At 31.5% G+C, this 24,750-nt stretch overlaps 2 protein-coding genes across 2 annotated transcripts; one reads left to right on the forward strand and one right to left on the reverse strand.

Annotated features, from left to right (window-relative positions):
* The first annotated feature begins 152 nt into the window (after nt 1-152).
* Nucleotides 153-7,712, forward strand: LOC140040553 (juxtaposed with another zinc finger protein 1-like). The gene is made up of 5 exons (XM_072086579.1): nt 153-288; nt 1,991-2,063; nt 2,749-2,894; nt 4,130-4,347; nt 5,027-7,712. Exons 1-5 carry the CDS (start codon nt 189-191, stop codon nt 5,465-5,467), a joined length of 978 nt encoding a protein of 325 aa, XP_071942680.1. The 5' UTR covers nt 153-188; the 3' UTR covers nt 5,468-7,712.
* A 20-nt stretch (nt 7,713-7,732) lies between these two features.
* Nucleotides 7,733-19,078, reverse strand: LOC140040547 (CDK5 regulatory subunit-associated protein 3-like). Its single transcript, XM_072086574.1, has 13 exons — nt 18,993-19,078; nt 18,424-18,507; nt 17,978-18,109; nt 17,375-17,475; nt 16,796-16,933; nt 12,627-12,716; nt 12,233-12,369; nt 11,613-11,781; nt 11,407-11,469; nt 10,544-10,699; nt 9,185-9,390; nt 8,796-8,967; nt 7,733-8,335 (listed from the first exon to the last, which is right to left on the reverse strand). The coding sequence occupies exons 2-13, from the start codon at nt 18,479-18,481 to the stop codon at nt 8,261-8,263; spliced, it is 1,497 nt and encodes a 498-aa protein (XP_071942675.1). The 5' UTR covers nt 18,482-18,507; nt 18,993-19,078; the 3' UTR covers nt 7,733-8,260.
* Nucleotides 19,079-24,750: the final 5,672 nt, after the last annotated feature.

A 24,750-nucleotide genomic window follows, 5' to 3' on the forward strand; every position in this document is an offset into this window, starting at 1 on the left:
TGAGAATAATCAATTCTTTTTATCACGTGAAATTTATCGGATTTTTAGTGACCTGGAAATAATTCCTAGAGAGGCTATTAATATTCATTTTTGTTTTGCATATGTAAATATATGTTAATTAAAGGAAGAACAAAAGTCATTCTGGTGTTTTTGTCCACTGTGTGTGATGATCGAGATGTAAATTTAGTATGGCTTTCTTTTTCGTAAATGTCTGCAGATTTTCAGGATGTAACTTAAACTTTTCATCTGTTAATCGCTTAATTGAACACATTGAGGATGCACATATCGGTAAATATTAGAACTGTTTTTATCTCGAGGTAGTGTAGATAGTAGGCCCTACTGACTGGCTAGGCCTAACTCTAGGGCTAGGCTAGGCCTAGGCTAAAAAATAAAGGCTCTAGAGGTACGGTCTGGGCGCCAGGCTAGACCTAAAACTACTCTAAAACCTAAAACTAGGAGCTGGACTAGGCCTAGCCTAGGTACAGGCCACTGCATAGACCCACTGTTAGTACTTAGTAAGCCTAGGTTATCCTCTAGCTAGGCAGGTGTTAGTTAGGACTTTATTTAGGTGTGATCTCTAGACTCTAAATCGTAAAAGAAAGTATAAATAAACTTTCTAGGATATTATAACTTATTTACAGTAAGCTGATGAATGTTTTATTTTTATACTTTTTGTGTAGCACACAGACTCATACAATCAGATAGTGTAGCAGCATATAATTAATTTATAATTTCTCATTTTAGTTAAATACTGATATATAGTTTATATAGGCCTAGGCCTAGTATGATCAATTATGATACACAGTCACACATTAATATATGTAATATAATAATGTGTTATACCTATATTTTTTTTAGCCTAAAAACCATTTCCAATCTTTTTTATAATTTAAGAAATATAGGATAACCGATTATTATGACTGATAATGAGATACAAAAAGAGAAAAATATCAACCTGTACTGTACTATCATTATAGGGTGTGATGCTTATTTCAAGAGTTAATTCTGTGCCTAGGTTTTACAAATTACCCTTCCGGGCTATGTCATAATAAATTTGGTTTATCTGTACTAAAAACACACGTTATACACAAGTCCTTAAATAATTTAAATAAATTTAACAATAAATATCTTATTAGTTAAAGATGTATTGTCCCTTGAAACACAAAAAAATGAAGGTCAAAATATACTAAATTTTAATTGGCCATATCAAAAGTAATATTAAAGTTATTCACTTTAAGTCAAAAATTCGAGCCAAAAACAACAATTTTACGTAATTAACAGCTAAATTAATTTAATTACATTTCGTCTGTCTGTTATGCATGATGCTAATTAGGATTGTTTACAACTCGTCACGGTTGAGAAGGTGTTTTCACACAGATCACGAGGAAGTTTTATGATTATGCATACAGAGTAGCCAAATTAGCGCATTGTATTATATATGTTTTGATCGAAAACTTTGACTGGAAGTCAAAGTTATTTTTTTAACCAAAAAACGTCTATTTCAGTTAAATGATTTTTTTTTTCGACAAATTTTTGGTGAAAGTTAATAACTATTATGATACTTCAAAATGACCCACTTTTTTTCCAAATCTTTTTATTTTTATTTTTTTGGAATTTGACAAAGGGACAATACATCTTTAATATTAATGACATATTTGCCAACTGTTGATCTATTATATTATTTATAAGTAATTATTAGTATTTATAGTATTATTTTATATTAAAAATAGTGCTCTTCAAATTTGTATCTGATAATATTTAATTTTTACTTCATACCTTTTAAAATTAATAGTTGTATATTTAATCATTAAAATAATAAGTAAATTAATTATTATATAAAATGAGTAAAGTAACTAAAGATTAGGTTACTATAGTATAGATTTGAAATTATATTTTTGACATTTTTAAATAATATTTTTATTTATTGTAAAATATATCATACTGTAGTATTATATATTTGCATAATTGAATGTGTTTTACTGTTCCCTAGACAAAGACCCTGGATTCCTAGAAAAGCAAGAGCTGCAACAGCCTACTTCACTAGCACTCAGCTATGTAAAAAGGTTTGACATTTTCCGTATTAATCAATTATTATTACCTGTGAACAAAATTTAACATTTATTGTATGAAGAATGAACATAGATACTCGTTTGAGTATAGGTTAGTGTGATTTACAGTATGCACCTGAATTTCCTACTTTTATTCATAAAGCTTTGTTCCACACATTTCATTTATTTGTTTCTATTTTTTTTAAATAATATTCAAATTCAAAAACTGTTATTGTCCAATATTCATAAACAGTAATACAATTGGAAATTTGTTGTTTGATACAATACTAAAGCCTTGTCTACAATTTCAAACTTTATGTGAAAAAAAAATGTGATGTGCCCATATATGGATATGATGATGTCATAGCACCATCATATTTGTGCATATCACTACCATATTTGGGCACATCACATTTTTTGTAACATAAAGTTTGATAGTGTAGACAAGGCGTTAGATATCAAACAAATTTCCAATTTTATAAAAATCACCTCTTTAGTAAATATTTAGGATTAAAATAAATAATGATTTCAAAATTAGAATTGATAAATGTGAGTATGGGGGCTCAATGGGTTATTTTTTGTCGGTTAATTTTATTTTTTCAATTATCAATGAAGAAATTATCTTGTCATTTTCCTCAATTTTCAGTACTTTCCCTACAGTTTTTGTAGGCCTGTCCCTGACTATATATTTTCTTTTCAGATTTGTTACTGAAGCTGCCAAAAATGGCCAGCAGAATTCACCAATTCCATTAATTCAAAGTCGTAAGAAGTTGAAGAATCATTTAAATTCTATGATTCATCATGTGTCCACACCAGTGCCAACACCTCGAAGCTCAACTCCAACAGGTACTTAATAGAGGCTGATTAACCAGTCCCATTCACACTTGATACAAATTAATTATTTGATATTTCAAAGATCTGTAAAACCCTAACTTGGTTCTTGATCTATGCAACAAAATTATAGTTACTAACGCTACGAAAACATGTGATGATTTAAATTATCCTTTAAATAAATACTATGATAAAATGAGATAAAAAATACTTGCTGAGATCGTGCAATAGTCGTTTTTTGCAATGCAATTTGTACGTATTCCATCAGACTTTTAAATGACGTATTTGTGATTTTATCATTTTTATCTGTATACTATTATGATGTGTTTTATATATAAATATTTTTATACTTTTAACCTAATGTTTTGTATATTTTTATATTCTATGAAATACACTCAAAATATTTTCCTATTTCAAATTCAAATTCAAATATTCTTTATTCATCCTCTATCATGAAAATATACAACAACAATATATGAGAACATAAAAAAGATGAAAAGGAAACACATAAAAACTCAAAAGAGCTTGATTAGTTGTGTCCCCCTAAGTCCCTAACTAGCCTAAAAAACTAAAACATAAATAATAAAAAAAGCTAAATCCTGCAACAAGTATAATTTTTAAAATTATTTGTAAAATGATAATAAATGTTCTTTAAACAATGATTTAAATATATATATTGATTTGGTACTTTGTAGTTCGTAATTCAAGTCATTCCACAATTTGGGTCCCACACATGACACAGTAAAACTAGTAGAAGTACGATTACGTTTTCTGAGTCTCATTTTGTCTTTAGATCTTGTATTATAATTATGGTAAGAACCATTTTTAATAAAGAGCGATGAAAAACGCACGTCCTGATTAGTAGTAACATTATACATGAAAAGCCCAATTTGGTACTTATTGATATCAGCAATTTTAAGAAGTTTAAATTTATAGAAACATTCAGTCATTGAATCATTAAACTTTGACCATGTTATAGCTCGTAATGCCCTTTTCTGGAGTTTAAATAACTCATCTAAATAACTTGGAAATGTGCTACACCATATTATGTTGCAATAATTTAATACTGGTTCAATGAGTGATTTGTATATTGTCCAGAGAGCATAGGTTGGTAAAAAATGTCTTACTTTATATAGTATGCCTACATATCGAGATATTTTCCTAGCTGTAACATTGATGTGGTTCTTATATGTGAGGACGAAAATAAAGTAAATTTATATTTAATTTTCCACCATTGGATTTCATTTCAGGAAGTGAATTTGATGAAGAACTTGGGAGCGAATCGGACAGTGACAATTCATGGACCACACAAGATGAATTTAGCTCGGATCTAATTCTACGGATGGCAAGCTCTAGTGGTACAGATGATAAACCGTTCGTCTGTCCAGTGCCTGGCTGTAAAAAACGTTACAAAAATGCAAATGGAATCAAGTACCATGCAAGGAATGGCCACAGGAAAGAAATAAAAGTAATTTGGTATTTTAATTTCACTCTGATCATTGCTTATGGCCGCCACATTTCTAAAGTTTAACAATACATTTGTTTTCCTGAGCTTAGAAACATAGATACAATACAATTTAAAACACAATATAAAAACAAGCATATGGTAAAAAGAGTCTCTAAAACAGTTGGTTTTAACTTTGCATTGCCCAATTCTACCAGATCTATTAAAACTTACAATACTATTTAGTGGCTGGGTCACATCTTTAATTATCCATTCTAATTTATTCAGAGCCATTTTATCTGACACAAAGATTACCTATCCTTTTAATTTCTACGCCAATTATTTTACTTTTTAATTTATTTTACATATTTGATTGATGTTTTTCTTGTTTAAATTTGAATACCAGGCGATACAACAGAACATCATAACAGATTTAATTCACTTTGGGAAATTAGGAACAGCGTATCTTGTCCAACATTAAATTTCTTAAGCTTCCTAAAAAAAAATAGGCGTTGACTAGCTTTAGAATAGACACTTTGTTTATGCTTGTTCCAACTAATTATAATTAAAAACATCTTACAGTAACTAAGGGCTATCAATTTTTTTCTTCCCAAAGTGCTACAATTTATTATTATGATTAATATAACAAGCATTCTAGCAATATACAATTTAATGATTAAACGGTTTTATTTTGATTTTACAGATAAAGAAAACGTATAAATGTAGATGTAGCAAAAGTTACAAAACTGCTCAAGGCCTTCGTCACCACATGATTTCGCATCACCCACCAACAGTGCTTACGCCTTCCCCTTCACCGAAGGCAGTTCAGCCATTAGAGATACCTCAGCAGAATTCTACACCACTACTAGCAACCACCTTGCCAAACCTAAGCATTCCAACAACGCCGTTGACGCCAACATCGTCTAAAGGTATCATCCTGACGCAGCTAAATAACGTGTTAGCGACACCAACATCTGCAGGTGTAGTGAAATCGGTTGAGCCTGGCACGCCTGTAACTCCAGGAACTAGAATCAGTTTAGGCTCACCAACATCTGTTATGACTAAATCTTCCACACCTGGTTTCACCATCATTACCATGCCATCACAGATAACTGGTAACACAATAACACCTGGTATCTCATAAAAAATTTAATTATATTTTGTCCTTTTATTTCAATTTCAAAATAGTTTGCTATTTAATACCACTATTATCATTTTGTTTATGGAATTTTCATCATGAGTGTTAATTGACATAGTTATTATTAACAGAAAGTATGTTGCACATTCATTTTGTGGAAGTAATGTCATATTTAAAATATTAATATAGTATTTTATTTAACCTGTTTGAATGATAAATCAATCATCCTGCTTAAAAATTGTGCAATTTATCATATAAAGTATTAAATATTATAAAGAAACATTGCCATGTAACCTGCCCTATTAAACAAGACTTATAGGCTTTTGCAAATGAATTATTCGCATGGACTGAATTCTAAAATTTGGGGTAGTGACAGAAGTTGTCATTACTTACAAGGCTTATTATTTTTTGTGCCGATAGCAGGCATGCTCAGTGTACTCAATTGCATTAAACTTATTAGTGCTATGTATAAAAAAACAAAGGGTTTATTAACAAGTGGAGTTATCAAAGCCAATAGCAATTGGCCTGATGAATGTTAGATACTTAAAATCTGCTGAAATCTCACTAAACAATTTACCATTTATTGTATATAATTGTATATTAAATATGGTGCATGCGTTGATATTTTTATTCTTTTTTTATAATGAGCATATTATAGTAATTTCAATAGGAATGTTATTTTGCTTGAACCAAATCTCAGAAAGTTTATTTAGTTTTGTTGCAGTACAGATAACAGACAATGTTTTCACTAACATTATTATGTAAATATAAACTGTGTCCATTAAAAATAATGTGCAATTATTGGTAGGATAACTGTATGTATAGCAAAATTATATTTTGGATATTTGTATTGTATTGCCTTTTCACACTCAATAGAGGATGTAAACATGTAAAATCATTATTGTAAGATATATGGTGTTTGTGAAAGTGATTAAGGTATAAGGTATTGTAATGTATGTTTCTCTGTATATATACAGTTGTGACCGTGAAAATACAGTTATATTCTACTATTAAATGTAAAGAAAAGTTTTAGGAATTAAAAATAATCTACTCAAAGTGTTTAGCCAACAAGTCGCACAGCAGCTTTTTTAGGACAAGAAAAAATATAGACATAATGTTTTTGAATCAAAGATCTTAATTCCTGGCTCAACCACATAACATAACTGTCTATATGCTCACCAAAGAGATATACATTGCAAAATAGTCTTTCTGATCACTCTAGAATATTATTATAGAAACTATTGTCTAGATACTATTGCAAGACAATGTTTATGAATATGTATACAGCATTACATACATTTTTAATGTACATATTTTGTATAGATTACAATTTTGACAAAACAACTTGAGTCATAATTATTTATGAGAAGGTTGTTTCATCAAGCAAAGCATTGTGGGATCGCCAAGCTTTTTAGTGCAAATAGTATACAATATTAAGTCCATCCATGTTTTTTCTTATGGTTACTTTTTCTATTCCTTTGTTTTGTGAATTATATTTATTGTACCAGTATCATAGCTTTCTTTGTACTCATGTTTTGTTAATAGAAATTTGAATATTTATTGTGTATAGAGTATTGTATAATGAATTACTATAGTAACATTAACATGTACAGCATGTAAAACAAAATAATAATTAAATCTAAAAAATACATATTATATAAACATATTTTGTATTGTTGATGTAGACTATTGTAAAAATTGTGGAACTGTATGTTTGTGTTCTTCATTGTTATATTGTCCGCTTTCTGTGTCGTGTAACATTGGGTTGATCTCAGGTAAAATCTCAAGTAATGTATTGTGGTATTGCATGGCTTCAGAGTTTGTGCTATTTACTGTACTGTTTATATTCATTCACTGGTTATACATTTATGCAGGGATCCTAAATGGTCTAGACAGCTGGTTAGAATATTTACCCATTATAAACTATCTCTGCTAAATAAATAAGAGACTTACGCTCTGTCTACACTATCAAACTTTTTGTGAGAACAAAATGTGATGTGCCCATATATGGACATGATGATGTCATATCTCTACCATATTTAAGCATCACAACCATATTTGGGCACATCGTTTTTGTCAAACTAGTTTGATTAGTGTAGCTTTAAACCATGGAGGAATAATAGTTTTAAAATACTGTATATGGTAATTTCCCCATGTTTTAAAACCATTTCACAAATCAATGGTGCTATTCATACTGTTGTAGTGTATGTGAATGCTTAGTTTCAGAACTTCATCATGATAAAAAAGAATGTTGTATAAACACAATAATAGTTAAATATTAATAAGATCTGTTTATTTCATTACCATTGGATAGACTGTAATTTAACAATTTGTGCAAATAAAATGCTACTTGCCAAAAATAAACAATATGAATTTTCATTTGTGTCAAAATAAGTAATATAGGACATCTGCATATCGAGGTTCAAATCTCGTTTTGGGTGACTTTTTCTCATTCTCACTTATCTTCTTGGTTAATGAATTAAACATTTCAGTACACCACTGGGTAGTTAAGAGTCTTGCTGTGAATGTGTATATGATGAGTGAATATCACTGCTGCACATGCGTACAAGTGAGAACTACTGTAATGCTGTTCCGCTGTACCATGGAGAGTGTTAAAGAGCTATCCAATTGATTTTGAACAATACAATGGAAGTTCCTGTGGTCTAATGGTTAGGACATCTGCATATCAAGATAGTTCCAGCTCGAATCTTTTTCTCATTCTCATAAATTATTTATAGGCTTATGTTTGTACTAATTACATTTATGTCCTTTTTATGAATACATATTTGCTTGCTTTGTTTAAAGTGCCGCGTTAATGGCTCCCATTAAGTTAACTGGTCTGTTCTTATACTTTTTAGAAATTTCTTGTTCAATCTGAGGACAAAATATGGAAATAATTATATAAAAGACGGAGGAACAGTATTGTAATACAAACCATTTAATTAATATTAAATTGAACACAAATATTGTTTGAAGGTTTGCATGGCGAAATCAAATGTTGATATAAAGTTTGAGGTACACCAGGTACAGTATATATAATTCTGGGAGAAATTCAACAGTTCTTTTCAGAATCATGTATGTTGTGTACCGCAAACTTTATATCAACAAACACAATTATTAGAAAGCAAAGCATTTACTTTACACTAAAGGTAAAAGTGAGTCCTGTGTTCACTCTGAACATAGGTGAATGAGCTGAGCTCATTGTACTAGCCTCTGCATTATGTGGTAGGGTGGCCAGTTTCTTTCTGGGTCTTTCTGTATTAGTACAGTAAAGTGTCATCACTCAGCTACCCAACTCCATTACTTTACACAAAAATAAATTTGAAAAACGTACTTGTTGTTTTAGTTCTCTTGTTTTGGCCATCAAGATATCTAGTTTAGGTTCAAGCTTTCTTTGTTCTTCCAGAGAAGCTTGTCTTTTCTCCACTACTGCAACTTTACTTGCAATCATTTTTTCTTCATAAACAAGTTTTTCTTTTAGCGAGTCTGCAAGTCTATCAACATACCTAAAAATGAAGGGATCTCTTTTTAATGTAAAAATAGCTTGAAAAAAAGTAAAATACAATTATCTATGAAAATGATCTGTATTAGATGAGAACTTCAGCCTTGTTGATAGATTCATTCATCAGTGGAAACTTACTTTTATTGTCATTTGCATATAAAATATACATAAAAATGATTAGATATACAAAAAGAGAAAAGAGATTTTGTCAGTAAACTAACCTTCGAGAGCTTTTAATCATTAAAAAGTGTTGTACAGTGGAATCACGAAGATGACTTAATACATCTTGTACCAAATTTAACATGCACGTAACATCGTGAACTGTTTGCATCTGACATATAGAGGGTGCTCCTTGAAACTGATTGACAGATATAATGTCTACGTCACCTCCCATTTCTTTTAATCTTTGTCGTAAGAAAAACTCAAGCTGAAATGAGTCAAGTAATTTAATATAAGCAATTGTAATGATTACACATACATTAGCCAAATCTATCAATTTTTTGTCTTTTTCTTTTGGAATTTAGTTGGTAATTTGTGACTCAACCAAATTGGTATTATAGAGTTGTCGCTGTAGTAGTTTTCCACTATTTTGTATACATCTAACTTCTTATACAAGAAGTAACTTAAATATGGTACAGGATGAGAATAATTACTGTAATTAGTGTTTCAGCGGCTTTTGTGCTTATTGTTTTCATGCTTGGACAGATTTTTGTAATTGTCAAAACGAAAATAATACTTAACTAGATTTAATTCGTCACAATAGAAATACGCATGTAATTGTATTGCTATATGATGAAATATGACCTGAAAATTATGAGTACCAAATTTGGTTTAATTATGATACATGCTTGTGAAGATCTAATTTTTGATTGCGAACTATTTACACCCAAACTAGACACATACAATACAAGATCAAAGGATGTATTAAAATTGGATAAACCCAAAACAGAATATAAAAAAAAAGTTTTTCATATCATGGTGCTAGTTTATGGAATACTCTAGAAAAACCAATGCAAAATGCCACAAATTTAAATACTTTAAAAAAATTATTGGTGTAATTTATTATTTATTTTTTATTTCTCTTAGCATAAATGTAATTAAGGTTTCTGTTGATATATTTTTTTCTCTAATTTGTTATTTTTAAAATTTGTTATTTTTAAATGTGTAATGTATTACTGTTAGTTGATCACAGCCTTGTAGAAGAACACCTTTATGGTGACACAAGCTTTTCCATGTTAAAATAAAGTATTTATTATTATTATTATTATTGCGCACCGTGAAAAGCTAACCACATCGATTCCTGGTCATACAGAATAGAATCTGAAAAATTGACGTAGCTCTATGTAATTAATCTCAATTGACATACAAAATAATGGTAAAAAAAGAATAAATAAAGATTCTGAAAAAATCAGTAAGGTTATATGCATGATAATCAATATAACTAAATAAAAGAAATAAAAGTAAAGTATACATCTTTGACAGCAGGTAACTGAATTTAATACCTTATCTTCAGTCAGATATAATCTGCTACTGTAGTAGCAGACACTTTTACCACCTTCTGAAGGTATAAATTAACTTACTTCTAGCATGTCATTCACAAATGCATTTCTCGTTTCTAAGTTATCAAGGAGGGTCAGAGCATCAGTACCTCTAGCAACACCATCATCTGCAGTTTTTAAATCACACCCTAAAGTAATACCACTAGTATCTTCTCCCCAGTCGATTTTAGCTTCTTCCTAAAAAAAATTTTTTTAAATAATCCAATCCAATGGAGAGGAGTTGTGGCTTAGTGGTTATGATGCTTGGCTACCAATTCAATGGAGAGGAGTTGTGGCTTAGTGGTTATGATGCTTGGCTACCAATCCAATGGAGAGGAGTTGTGGCTTAGTGGTTATGATGCTTGGCTACCAATTCAATGGAGAGGAGTTGTGGCTTAGTGGTTATGATGCTTGGCTACCAATCCAATGGAGAGGAGTTGTGGCTTAGTGGTTATGATGCTTGGCTACCAATTCAATGGAGAGGAGTTGTGGCTTAGTGGTTATGATGTTTGGCTACCAATCCAATGGAGAGGAGTTGTGGCTTAGTGGTTATGATGTTTGGCTACCAATTCAATGGAGAGGAGTTGTGGCTTAGTGGTTATGATGTTTGGCTACCAATTCAATGGTCCTGGGTTCAGGTACTATCACTTCAGGATATTTTCTAATGACAATTTACAACTTCACTCCCAAAGATTGCCACCTTTAAAAAGGATAGTGAATGATTTCGCTTATGGCTATCTTTGGCAATTCGCCTAAATATATAAACAAAATAATCTAACATTGTGCCACCAGTGTAGACACAGTTCCAAACCCTGACTTTGCAAACAAGTTTCTCAAATATTAATTTATTATCTATCAAATATAGAAAGTATTGAATAGAAAACGTAGATTAGTGTGTGACTTACATCAACACCGACCGGCTCATCAAGCGAGATACCAAAATCTATTTCTCCATCACCCCAATCAATCTAAAAAAAAGAGAGATATAAAGGATGGAATGGAATTATTTCTCCATCTTTAAAAATTCATAGTAACTTGTATTTTTCTTAATTTTCTGGCATTTATTTTTATGTTACATTGTATAACGAATCATCCAAGTTAATTAATATACCTCGTCTTCCTGAATATCTTTTTCTTCATCAGGCGCTATCAATTTAACCTCTTCTATTGATTTTGGTTCCTCACCTGTCCTCCAGCGATATACTGTAGTGTTACCATGCTGTAGCATGTAACGTAATGTTGGGCAGATAGGAAACTTATCTACCGCACCACTCTCCTGACTAAAATGAAACAGAATTAAAACTTGAATGTATGTCTGGTCTGGTTATCTGGTGAATCCAGTTTTAGCAAGGCTAACAACAGGACACTAAGCCCGACTTGCCAAGATAGGCTATCGTAATAGACTTTGAATGGAAAGGGTTTTGAATCAAATCAAGGCTATCAATAAGTGTACAGATTATGCATGGTACCATTTTGCTAAACATGGAGGAAGCCAATTGTACAATCAAAATTCAGTCAAGTGTTTAGAGGGTGGAAACTGACCAAGTCGCAACTAGGGGTAAAACCTTTGATCTGGAGCTTATCATCCTGTTGTGTGATTTCCTTGGTTTTAGGAATAATATAAAAATATTGAGAAAATTGAATTTTATGAGAATTGTTAATACTAAATGATGAAATCAAATCAGAATTCAGAATTAAGTATTATTAAATAGAATAAAATGTAAAAATTACTTTTCAACTGTAAATTGAACAAATGCCTCATAAAATTCAGAGACCTTGTCCAGCTTTTTTGTCTTTGACAGGATTTTATCATAGATGAGTGGTAAATCTGATACAAGTTGTGTTAGCTCAGTTTTAATTTTTTCTCCCTGAAATAAGAAAAAAACAGAAAATAAATTAGATCTTTAAAAATTGACTTTTCTTTTATTCCACAGTGGCCGTATTCACCATTCACACTTAGACTGAGGGATACACTTACCCTTAAAATAAAAAAAAACCTCCTATCTAAGTGAATACAATTTAAGAGAGATACTTAAATATATATTGAGGTAAGTGAAATACTTGATATTTAAGGGAAATGATTGGTGAATATGGCCACTGATTGCTAAGTTAATTTGTTTCTAACCTTGATTCCAAGCTTGTTACATGAGGACTTGAAGTCATCTTTAGCTGATGATGCTTGGCTTAGATAATCCTTCTCTTTTCTATCACATTCCTATAAAATAAAATACATAAATAAATAAATAAATGTGTAGCTCTTATTTTATATATTTTAGTTCTCAATACTAATTTACATCTGAAATTACAACTTGATTATTTCTAGCTTAATTTAGTTTACTAAATAAATAATTTTTCCCCAATTATAGTAGTTGTCACGAACTCCTCTCACGTATGTTTCCGAGCGGTTGAAAATACTTTAGGAACTCCCTTGTGACATAAAAAAGTATACACACAAAATCCACAAAGTTGTAAAATAACTCAAAAACAAAGCTTTAATTTCAATCAACTTCAACTTTTAACAATCCAGTAAGCACTTTAAACAACAGCTTTACAATGACTTTACAATATAACATCCAACCTCTAATCCAACCTCTAATCCAACAACCTTCTTCAAAATAAATGCTTCAATCAAAATCCTTCTCTCCCTTACAATTGTCATACTTCCCCTTATATACAATATGTTCATAACCTTCTAGATCATTCCTTATACTTCTCATTATTACATGATTACAGTTTCTATTAATAGCACTTCTGGAATGTTCTTGATTGTTCTTATTAATTATACATGGTTTCTTAAATCAAAACATCTTATTCTAGAATGTTCATGTAAATACTATGTTACTCTATATGTTAGGGAATGGTAATTTATTACACTCCCCCCTCTTTCTGAGCTCAAAACTCTTTCTTGGAGTTTTGAGGGGCAAGTATACACGGACGTGTCAAAACTTAACCCACTCCTAGTCTATAAAACCTAATTACGCCATAATAACATACAACATAATCATTAATAATTACTAATAATGAACAAACAATATTCGTGTAAATTTGTCGGAATGGTTCACTAACAATTACTGACATAGGAATCATAAAATCCTTAAATTTAGTTTTATACTTTGAAGTTTTCTGACAAATCTCACAAGTGTTGCAATATTCAGTCACATCCTTTCTAATACCAGGCCAAAAGAATCTCTGCTTTATCCTATCTAATGTCTTTTCCTACCTAAATGACCTGCCAAAGGAATATCATGTGAGACTTTCAATACACTATTACGGCAAGGGTATGGAACTACTAATTGGTCTATTGGTTCTGTCTGGTGTTTAGTGAAAACCTGCCTAAATAAAATTCCATCCTTACAGACTATCTTTATAGTGTCATCATCCTTCTGTACTAACATCTGTTCTCGAAGTGAAATTAAAGTTCTATCCTTAACCTGATAATCCTTAATTTTATCTCTGCCAATATCTAAAATGTCTAATTCACTATCTTGGCTAGATTGAGCTTCCTTTGTTTTTGCAAACTCTTTCCTAACTTTTCGTTTCTCACTTCTGGTTTTATGAACTTTTTCCTTGGGAGGGTTGTTACTGAGTAGTTGGCCATCTAAATGTCCAAATTCTTCTTGAAAATTAACCACATCATCTAACTGATGTGAAATAACCCCAGAAGCTTTTTCCGACTTTAATTCGTTTTCCTCTCTTAGTTTTTCTTTTCTAGCATGATCTCTAGTGGCAACAAAACTATGCCTATCATGATTCTTATCCCCCTTCCCTAATAAGTCTCCAAATTTAGGAAAGTCCCTACCAAGAATTACATCTCTTGGTAAATCGCTGCAAACGCCAACCAACAAATTATGGTCTTCGTTATTAACCTTAATATTGACGAATGCAGTAGGATAGGCTTGGACATGGTCATGGACGCACCTGCATGTAATTTTAGCTTGCTTCGCGCGATTAATTTTCTTAGCCGCTACTAAATCAGAATGAACAAGTGTCATATCACATCCAGAGTCTATCAAAATTTCACAATCACATCCTTCAACTAGGCCTCTACAAACGTAAGGTGTACATGGTTTTGAAACAGTATCTGTCTTTGTCGACAAAAAGCCATCCTTACTTCGACAAAATCGTTCTATGTGGCCTACTTTTTTGCACCGTCTACAAACGAGAGGTTGTCTAGCGTCAGATTGTGATTTATGAAAGTTATCAGGGGGATTATTATTACCCTTACTGTCAACTTCAGGAGTGCCTTTCACTGTTTTCTCCTGGTTGTTTCTATGTTCGTGTTTTCTATTTTGAAACTTTTTCTCAAAATCGATACCTTTTCTAGCTTGAAAATAATTATCTGCTAATTCTGCAGCATTTAATCCAGAATCTGGTTTATGTTCTCTAACCCAAATTTGTACCCCTGTGGGCATAATATCTATTAATTGCTCTAAAATAACAATTTCAGCTAAATCATCTTTGCTTTTATCAGCAGGCCTAGCCCACTTAGTAAATAAATCTTTTAACCTAACATACATTTCTCTATAACTTTCTTCACTTTTCTTTTTAATTGACCTAAACCTTTGTCTATATGTCTCTTCAGTTATGTCATACCTTTGTAATATTGCTTTCTTCACTATGTCATACTGGTTACTTTCTGTCACTGGTAATGATGCATAGGCTGCTTTTGCTTTGCCTGTCAAATGTGGTATCAGTTTTACTACCCAGTGTTCTTTTCGCCACTCATAGGTGTTAGCAATTCGTTCAAACGTAGTGAGATAATTTTCAATATCATCACTATCAGAAAGCTTTGCAATCTGAACTTCCTTCAATCTCATTATGTCTTTTAATCGTTTCTCCTCACTGTCCTTTTGCTTATCCATTAACGCCATTACTAATGCTTGCTGTTTCTCCATATCTTCCCTACGTAAACGTTCTTGTCTTTCCATATCTTCTTTGCGTAAACGTTCTTGTTGTTCCATCATCTGCTGCATCATAAGATTCTGTTGTTGCATTTGCTGCTGCATTTGCTGCTGCATTTGCTGCTGCATCAACAACAAAACATCTTTTGAAGATGAGTCAGCCCCTGTAGGGTTATGTCCACTGGTTGGTCCAGACTCTTCTGCCTGTTGTTCAGGTTGTATTGACTGAACCGATTCTACCTCAGAATCAGATTCATCGCCGCCGCTGTATTCTCTACCGGATCTTGTTGTTGATTGTTTATCAGCCATATTTTAAATCTGGATGAGGGTCTTGTTACTAGTTAATCGTAGTTACCGAGACGTTCACAAGTCTACTGTTCCAAATAAAATAATCTACTGTTCTTTAAACAATGTTTGTGTACTTACGATTAAACAAAACGTAGCACCACGGCTTCCGTAAAATATCACAGTATCGTAAGTACCGCTTCCTCAAAATATCAATAAAGTACAGTTGATCCTAAAACAGCCACCAATCTATGGCAAAATACAGTAGATCAAACTGCTACCACAAAATATCACAACAGTAGATAAATACACAGTTAAGTCGAACAGTAGATCGAAATAACCGCTGCCACCAAATTATGTCACAAACTCCTCTCACGTATGTTTCCGAGCGGTTGAAAATACTTTAGGAACTCCCTTGTGACATAAAAAAGTATACACACAAAATCCACAAAGTTGTAAAATAACTCAAAAACAAAGCTTTAATTTCAATCAACTTCAACTTTTAACAATCCAGTAAGCACTTTAAACAACAGCTTTACAATGACTTTACAATATAACATCCAACCTCTAATCCAACCTCTAATCCAACAACCTTCTTCAAAATAAATGCTTCAATCAAAATCCTTCTCTCCCTTACAATTGTCATACTTCCCCTTATATACAATATGTTCATAACCTTCTAGATCATTCCTTATACTTCTCATTATTACATGATTACAGTTTCTATTAATAGCACTTCTGGAATGTTCTTGATTGTTCTTATTAATTATACATGGTTTCTTAAATCAAAACATCTTATTCTAGAATGTTCATGTAAATACTATGTTACTCTATATGTTAGGGAATGGTAATTTATTACAGTAGTAAAGATATTTTTGTTTAATAAAAAACATTATGCTTGTTTCCTGTTCAATATCTGCACATTTCCACACTGTAAAGCTCTGTCTACACTATCAAACTAGTTTGACAAAAAAAGTGTGATGTGCACAAATATGATAGTGATATACCCAAATATGGTAGTGATATGACATCATCATGTCCATATATGGGCACATCACATTTGTCACATATATTTTGATAGTGTGGACAGAGCTTTTAAAATACATACCGTTTGTAGTTGTTTACATTTGAATATAGCTTTTTTAAGTGCAGGAATCTCATAATTGACATTCTGAGACAGAAGATGAGCCGATTCTGCAAGGCATAGATTATCCTGTTCATATATTGATACAATTTCCTGCCAATCCTATAAAAAACATAACATAACATTCATTATATAAAATCATGCATTCAATATTCATCAGATTTTAAAGCCTTTGGAAATAATTATGCGAGAATTTACAATTTTTTCCAAAAATGGATATTATCACATAATTGATGATAGGTAGGAAGGACTAATACAACACAAATAACTATACATTGTGCATACTTTGATTAAAAAGTGTGATGTGCCCAAATATGGTAGTGATATGCTCAAATATGGTAGTGATATGCTCAAATATGGTAGTGATATGACATCATCATGTCCATATATGGGCACATCACTTAAACATAAAATTTGATAGTGTAGACAGGGCTTAAATCTTGTTTAAGGGTTATGTAGCGAAGTAGAAACAGTCATGAATTACAACCAGTAATGAACAGCTGTGGACTTTGCATGCATGTTAACCACCAAGCTACTTTTTACCTTCATGCGTTGTGAGGAGTAACGTCCAAATATGTTCTTTGTGTTAGATTCTGATACTTTCAATAATTCAACAATCTTTTTACAATGGAAATAATTAATATCTAGAAAAAATTAAAAGAAAAAAAATCAGTCTAAAAGATGTTCATTTTGTGTTTTTTTAAATTCCATATGCATCCAACAGCGAGTAACTTGCCAATTACAGTATGGATAAACTATTTAAAAATTATAATTTTTTTATAATATAAACTAAGTCTCACTTTAGGTCCACAGGGAGTGGAGTTGGAAGAGCAGTGAGACACTAGGTCAGGAATGAACCCTGGAAACAACCACAGGACATGTAGATCTAGAAGGTTACCATTCTACTGGGCTTCGTATCAATTTTTATTTTATCACAATCTGGGCTTATTTATTGTATATTATTTGAAAATTAGGTTGTGACAATAATTCTGTATTAAAGCTCTGTCTACCCTATCAAACTTTATGTGACAACAAAATGTGATGTGCCCATATTATGGACATGTCATATTACTACCATATTTGGGCACATCACACTTTTTTTTTCCAACTAGTTTGATAGTGTAGACAGAGCTTAAGAATACTTGCATGTTCCAACTACTAGCTGTTTGATCTCATCAACTTCTGGCATATCTTGAATCGCATGATTAATCTTCTGACGAACAGACAGCGCCACCGAAGTCCATTTAGGTTGAACATGTCTACGATCAATCAGCCAATCTAAATAAAATAAATAAAATGGAAATTTATAAACTCTTGCAGGAAAGTAAATAAATAAAAATGAAATAAGAATACATTAATATCATATTTATTATTTTTGAATTTCTGTCTCTTTCAATCCACATTTGTGATAGCTTTCGCATTTACTCCAGTTCCATACTTTGCCTAGGCTTTGATGCCATTCATGTTTGCTGTTATATTATTTCGGTTGTGTACATTTTTATCTTTTTCTAAATTTATATTTTATAACGAGACAATCCAAAAGGATTAATTTAAGAAAATGTTAATAATATTAATATAAAATATACACTTACCAAGAAGCTTATTCGATGAAATATCAATAGGAAGGTTATCTGCACTTGAGTCAGACATTGTTGTGTGTCAACTTGCTACATAGGCTGGTATGGAATAATATACATCAATCAATCAATTATTGTATTTTAGTATTTACTAGGCCTACTACTGGAATAAACTTTAAACTTAATAAATAGTAATATAATAATACTACTTGTTCCTGCAAAAAGCACAATTGTTGGTAGTAGTGTACAAAAGGGAAGTGTAAAGTAAAGTGGTTTAAAATAAAAACATTGAAAAAAGTGACTACCCTGGTAATAAAAATTTAAATGTCAAAAAATGTAGGGCGAAACGACCTCAACCAAAGCCAACATGCTTCTGCTCAGATATGTGATCCTTCCATTTTGGTTAACCAGGCTACAAACAGAGAGAGGCCTCCTACTATAAGTACTACTAGCCTAGCATGTTATAGTAAATGTAATACTGTCAGTGCAATAAACACTACTTTGGGTTACTACTAAAAGGTGCTACATGTACATTGAATAAATACTGAATATATGTTGAAAATACTAAATGAAGTACAACTAACCCGTTTAAAAATCTGAGGAAATCTGTGCCATATGTTGTTCACCAATATGGTGTACGTGACGACGAACGAGAGATGTCTTCTTATCGTACATAATACGATTATGAATGTTATGCGCGATTTGAACGATTTGCGCAATTTGAAATTGCGCAAAAAAAATCCTTGCGCAATTTGAATTGAAACATGTGTTTCAAATTGCGCAAGCAACGTATTAAATTGCGCAAGTAATCTGCAAATTGCGCAAGGTTTTTCGACAGATTGTGAAATCATGCACACCCATATTTTTATAGTAATTTCTAAGAATGATTCAAAATTAAAGATAAATATCGCATTTCCTTATTTTAGTAGTGCAAATATTGTTATAAGTTAGCATACCGTCGAAGAACCGACGAAGGAAAACGAAGCGGTGGTGTTCCACCAGGCGGGCGCGGCGCGGGCGGCCGGCTATACTACTCTAGCCTAGCTAGGGTCTGGACTACTGATACTGACTAGGTTACATGGCCTAGCTTAAACTAATATTAAAAACTTAATTTTTACATTTATTTTGATTTATTTCAAGTTACAGTGATAATATTATTTAATTGTAATAATAAATGTTATGTATTTATTATACACATGTTATCTTCGCATTTATTATGTTTTATTTTGAGTTATTTAGTTTCCAATAAATTATTATAATACCGATTGTCTGGTAGAATTTTGTTGCGCAATTTGAAAATTTACAGTTCGTTTTCAAATTGCGCAAAGGTGTCATATTGCGCAAGAACTATCTTGCGCAATTTACAAATTGTGCAGCGCAATTTAAAATTGCGCAAAGATTTTCTTGCGCAATTTGAAATTGCGCAAGTTGATTGCGCAATTTGAAATTGCGCAAAAAAATCCTTGCGCAATTTTAAATTGCGCAAGAATTCTTTGCGCAATTTCAAATTGCGCAAGGATTTTTTTGCGCAATTTCAAATTGCGCAAATCGTTCAAATCGCGCATAACATGAATATTCATTTGATAAAGAACTGGAAAGAGAATTTCAGCAGCAGTGTACGTTGGTCGCGAGTCATGTCATGGACCTAATTTTATGCCTCCATGTTCACAGTATTTTTATACCTCCATGTTCACAGTAGGCTTAAATCAATTAAGCTACTGCAATAACTAGATAATAGCCAATTATTTACATTTAATGAAAATCATTGATCATTTATAAAATAATGAAAAGCTATTTCATACCAGTAACGTTTTAATTAATTAATTTATTTACTAAAAGTAAAAACGAGGAAAAACACATTATACCATGGAGTAAAGACTTTACTCCATGATTATACTGAAATATAAATATTATGGATTTGTTGTTCGGCCTTATATTCATTATTTCAATTTTAAATGGATAATTAATTTAATGACAAAATTATATATAATGAAAATTAATAGACTCCTAGGCTAGTTAGGCCTAGTGAGTAGAAGGGCTTCCGACCCAATACATCGTGGCGTGAACATGAACATGCATGACTTTGATGTTTTTTGTGAAAAAGTTTTATCAATGGTCTAAAACGTCTCCAACTCAGCTCCTCCTACGTAGTTTCAGATTTATAGATATGATGTTTAACATACTTACAAATATTTAGGCCTAACTTAAACTTGCATTAAAAAATTGGGTATTTTAATTATATTGAACAATAATTAATTAGTACCTACCAGGCTACCGATGCTCTGCTATTGTTTGTTTCATAAACTTAACCGCCGGACGTAAATAAGTAAATAAGCTTCCAATTGTAAGAAGCTTGTACACAGAGCGAATTTGTCATTCTACCAAGGTAAAATTACAAAATAGGTTCTCCCTGTACTATCGATGACGAATTCATCGAAGATCAACTTAAAGGTTTGAATGCAACCAAAAGCGCAGGTCTCGATAATATTCTTGCTTGATTTTTAAAAGATGGAGCTTCGGTACTTAAACATGTATATTGTAAACCTGTCAATTATTAACGGTATTGTCCCAGATGATTTCAAAGTGGCTAAAGTAAAATCACTATTCAAAAAGAACAGTCGGACTGACGTATATAATTATCGGCCTGTAAGTGTTCTGCCTGTAGTTTCGAAAATCCTCGAAAGGGCAATACATTAACAGCTTGTTAAATATTCAGAAACAAACCAATTATGAATTTCAGTCCGGATTTCGTAGTGGCCATTCCACTGAAACGTGTCTGATTCATTTATTGGACTTCATTCAAACCCAAATGTCACTTGGCAAACTTACTGGGATGGTGCTTTTGGATTTACAAAAAGAATTTGATACCGTTAATTATTATTAGTATTATTATCAATGTTATTAGTATGTTATTTTTTAAAGAAAATATTATTAGACCTATTATTAAAGATGTCATTTAATTTAAATATTATATTGTTTATTATTATTTATGTTCTCGTTAATACTGTATATTATGAGTTATGATCTTTATTTGTTATTTAGTTAAAGTGGTATTATTTTTATTATTATTTTGATTTTCTAATTTTAATATTTAATCTTATTTTTAGTGTTTTGTTAACCATATTTATTTATATACCTAAATAAAGACTATCATAATTGCTTAATGTCAGCGCCATCTATAAAAACGTCAAAACGTCGTCCATCTGTGATGAGGATTCAGATTATGCATGAAACAACAAGCCAATCAAGCTCAATTATTTTAATTTGCGCGTATTAAGTTAATAACATCAGACGAACTTAGTTTTACCAAAGTAACCGTCTTGGTTTGGTTTGTTTTATTTGCATCTCAATAAATATGACGTGGGGAAATACAAGAATACACAAAATCAAGTTAAAAAGTTATTCTACAAAAAATACATCATACATTATTACAATCATTTTAAAAATTTTCCTTCATTGTTTTTAAGCATTTTTTTTTTTACTGAATCTCTTTTATTTGTACTTAACTACAATTCAATAATACAATTAAAATCAGGAAAAAAAACGGACTATGAGATTCAAGGATAGCCCATGAAAGTCCTAGTTATAGGACTTATTTCCAATGGGGTCCTTTAAAAATAATAAAATTTAAACAGAAGACATAACAAAATAGCAAAAAGAACAAATAATAAAAACAGCAAACAGAACAATAGATATTTTATATTGTTTTTATTATTATTATTATTATTATTATTATTTTTATCGTAATTATTATTATGTATGTAGTGCTTTGTCTTTTAGATGTTTCTTAACGTTTAATTTAAAAGAGTAGATTGTCGGGTTACTTTTAATTGGTAGGGGCAAAGAGTTGTAGAAGAATGTATTTGATGATTTAGTGGGAATTCTAAAATTAAATGAACTATTTCTAGTGTTATAGTTGTGGGAATGAACAATTCTATGGAAGTTGTAATGCATGTTGTACAGTATTGTGGGCTGCTATTGTGAAAAACTTTATAGACATGACATAATCTTAAAAACTTTGCTCGATCATCAACATTCAGAAATCCTAACAAATTCAACTCGTTTTGACCGACGTGAGTCCGGGGGCCTTTCTTATTAATGAATCTAACTACATTGTTTTGAACAATTTGAAGTTTATTTTGATATTTCTTGGATATACCGACATAGGCTACCACGATGAAGATGAATAATCGAAAAGACATAGGATAAGGGCCGTTGATAGACGTTTTCTACAATTAAAATTAAGATAATCAGATTATCTGTAGAGAAACTTTAACCTAGTATTAACAGTTGAAGCAATAGAGTAATCCAAAGTTTCTATTTTAAATTGATCAATTTGCTTTAGTAATATACACTCAGCTTTACCCATATGCAATGATAGCTTCAATAAGCCAGTTATTACAACTATTTAAGTTAGTTGTTAATTTATTTTTAATTATCAAAGGGTCTTTATCATCATAAATTAAGGTGCTGTCATCGGCATAGTATAAGTTTACAATCAGAATCCACCCCGATAGATATATCATTAATGTATATTAAAAACAACAATGGACCCAGTATACTCCCCTGGGGAACACCACAATCAATTGAAAGTTTATTGGAACAAATTCAATTGACATGAACAACTTGGCTTCTATCACTTAGATATGACTTAAACCATTGCAGTGAATCAACTTTAATTGCGTCAAGCTTGTTAAATAGAATGTGTAGGCCTAATAACACTCAATCAAAGTTAAGTATTGTACTTTTCCGCTCTTTATAGTTTCTTTTTTTGTACAATCCGTTTCCTTTCTTATAAATGTTTTTTCTTTTTATTTTCTCTTTATACTTTTATTTAACCTTCAGGCTAACATAATGTATGTAATGTATGTAAGAACGCACCCCCCAGAAGAACGTGTGCCGCCAATTTAAATGCGTATGTTCAATAAAGTTTAATTTATAAAACATACCAAATTGACTAGTGAGAATTCTCGACTATTACCGCAGAACTACTGTACGACGAAGTCTACTGGTATAATCGGATAGGCTGATTTCCTTGTACTGGTGGTAGTAGGACCATGTCCATCCTATTACAGTTAAAATAAAGTTGAGCTAACTGCGACCATGTCCTACCATGCTAATGTAGGAGTGGGGAAATGTTATACTTACTACTGTTTCTTTTAATAATTTAGTACAATTAATAGAAATATAAAGAATAGGATAAACTTAACAATATACAATTACACAACATTAATATACGATAACTATAGTCATTTTGGTATACTTGAGCACAGTGATAAAGAATAGAATACACGTAACAAAATACAACAAATAACATTAATGTATGATGTAGTTTAACACTGTTCAAAGTTCAACTATAGTCATTTTGGTATACTTGAGCACAGTGATCAAGAATAGGATACACGTAACAATATACAACAAATAATATAACATTAATGTATGATGTAGTTTAACACTGTTCTCAACTATAGTCGTTTTGGTAAACTTGAGAAAAGTGATAAAGAATAGGATACATGTAACTCTACACGGATCTCAACTGTCAAAATGCGCCTCTACACTTTTCAATGTGGTACTCTCTCTGACGTCAGGTGGTGTAATACTGTCAATCATTACCTCATCGGCTGCAGACCCGACGATTTATTATATTTGTCGTCATATTTTTCCTTCTAATTTCATCTTGTTGTAAATATACAAGCAGGCGGTCCGAGTTCGAGTCTCGATTGGGGCGACTTTTTCTCATTTTCACAGATTTCCTCATCTTTATCGTTTCAAATTAAATAAATAATAAAATTAAATTTCAGTATATCACCGGGCGGTTTCGAATTAATGTTCATTGCCTAATGTGTTTATATATATAAAAGTATCTCGGAGATCCCGCCTCGTGAATAAAAATACTGAAAGATGAGGGCGTATCAATTTGATCTCTGGTGCGCGTGCGTACAACTGAGGACTAGTGCTGTTCCGCCGTACACCACGCCGAGAATGTTAGAGAGTCGCTAGCGCTATCCAATCGAGTTTGAACAATAGCATGAAAGCCTCAGTGGTCTAATGGTTAGTACATCTGCATATCAAGCAGGCGGTCTGAGTTCGAGTCTCGGTTGGGGCGACTTTTTCTCATTCTCACAGATTTCCTCATCTTTATTGTTTCAAATTAATTAATTAAATTTCAGTATATCACCGGGCGGTTTCGAATTAATGTTCATTGCCTAATAGTATATATATATATACTATAAACTTTCACAATAGAATAACACAATTGATCTTTCATCTAGTTTTATTTTCTCATCATCGATTTTGAAAATCATGACTTTTTTTGCTAGCTTGTTACTACAGTAATATGCA

Source organism: Antedon mediterranea, chromosome 2 (genome assembly GCF_964355755.1).
Source record: "Antedon mediterranea chromosome 2, ecAntMedi1.1, whole genome shotgun sequence".
Lineage (NCBI taxonomy): Eukaryota > Metazoa > Echinodermata > Crinoidea > Comatulida > Antedonidae > Antedon > Antedon mediterranea.

Excerpts from the sequence above, each read along its gene's own strand:
- LOC140040553 (XM_072086579.1), top strand. The coding sequence starts at position 189 with ATGGCTTTCTTTTTCGTAAATGTCTGCAGATTTTCAGGATGTAACTTA. Across the intron at positions 2,064-2,748 it reads GCACTCAGCTATGTAAAAAG|ATTTGTTACTGAAGCTGCCA; the intron begins GTTTGACATTTT and ends TTTTCTTTTCAG. Across the intron at positions 2,895-4,129 it reads TCGAAGCTCAACTCCAACAG|GAAGTGAATTTGATGAAGAA; the intron begins GTACTTAATAGA and ends ATTTCATTTCAG.
- LOC140040547 (XM_072086574.1), bottom strand. The coding sequence starts at position 18,481 with ATGTCTGACTCAAGTGCAGATAACCTTCCTATTGATATTTCATCGAAT. Across the intron at positions 11,470-11,612 it reads AAGATATTCAGGAAGACGAG|ATTGATTGGGGTGATGGAGA; the intron begins GTATATTAATTA and ends TCTTTTTTTTAG. Across the intron at positions 8,968-9,184 it reads ATGATTAAAAGCTCTCGAAG|GTATGTTGATAGACTTGCAG; the intron begins GTTAGTTTACTG and ends CTTCATTTTTAG.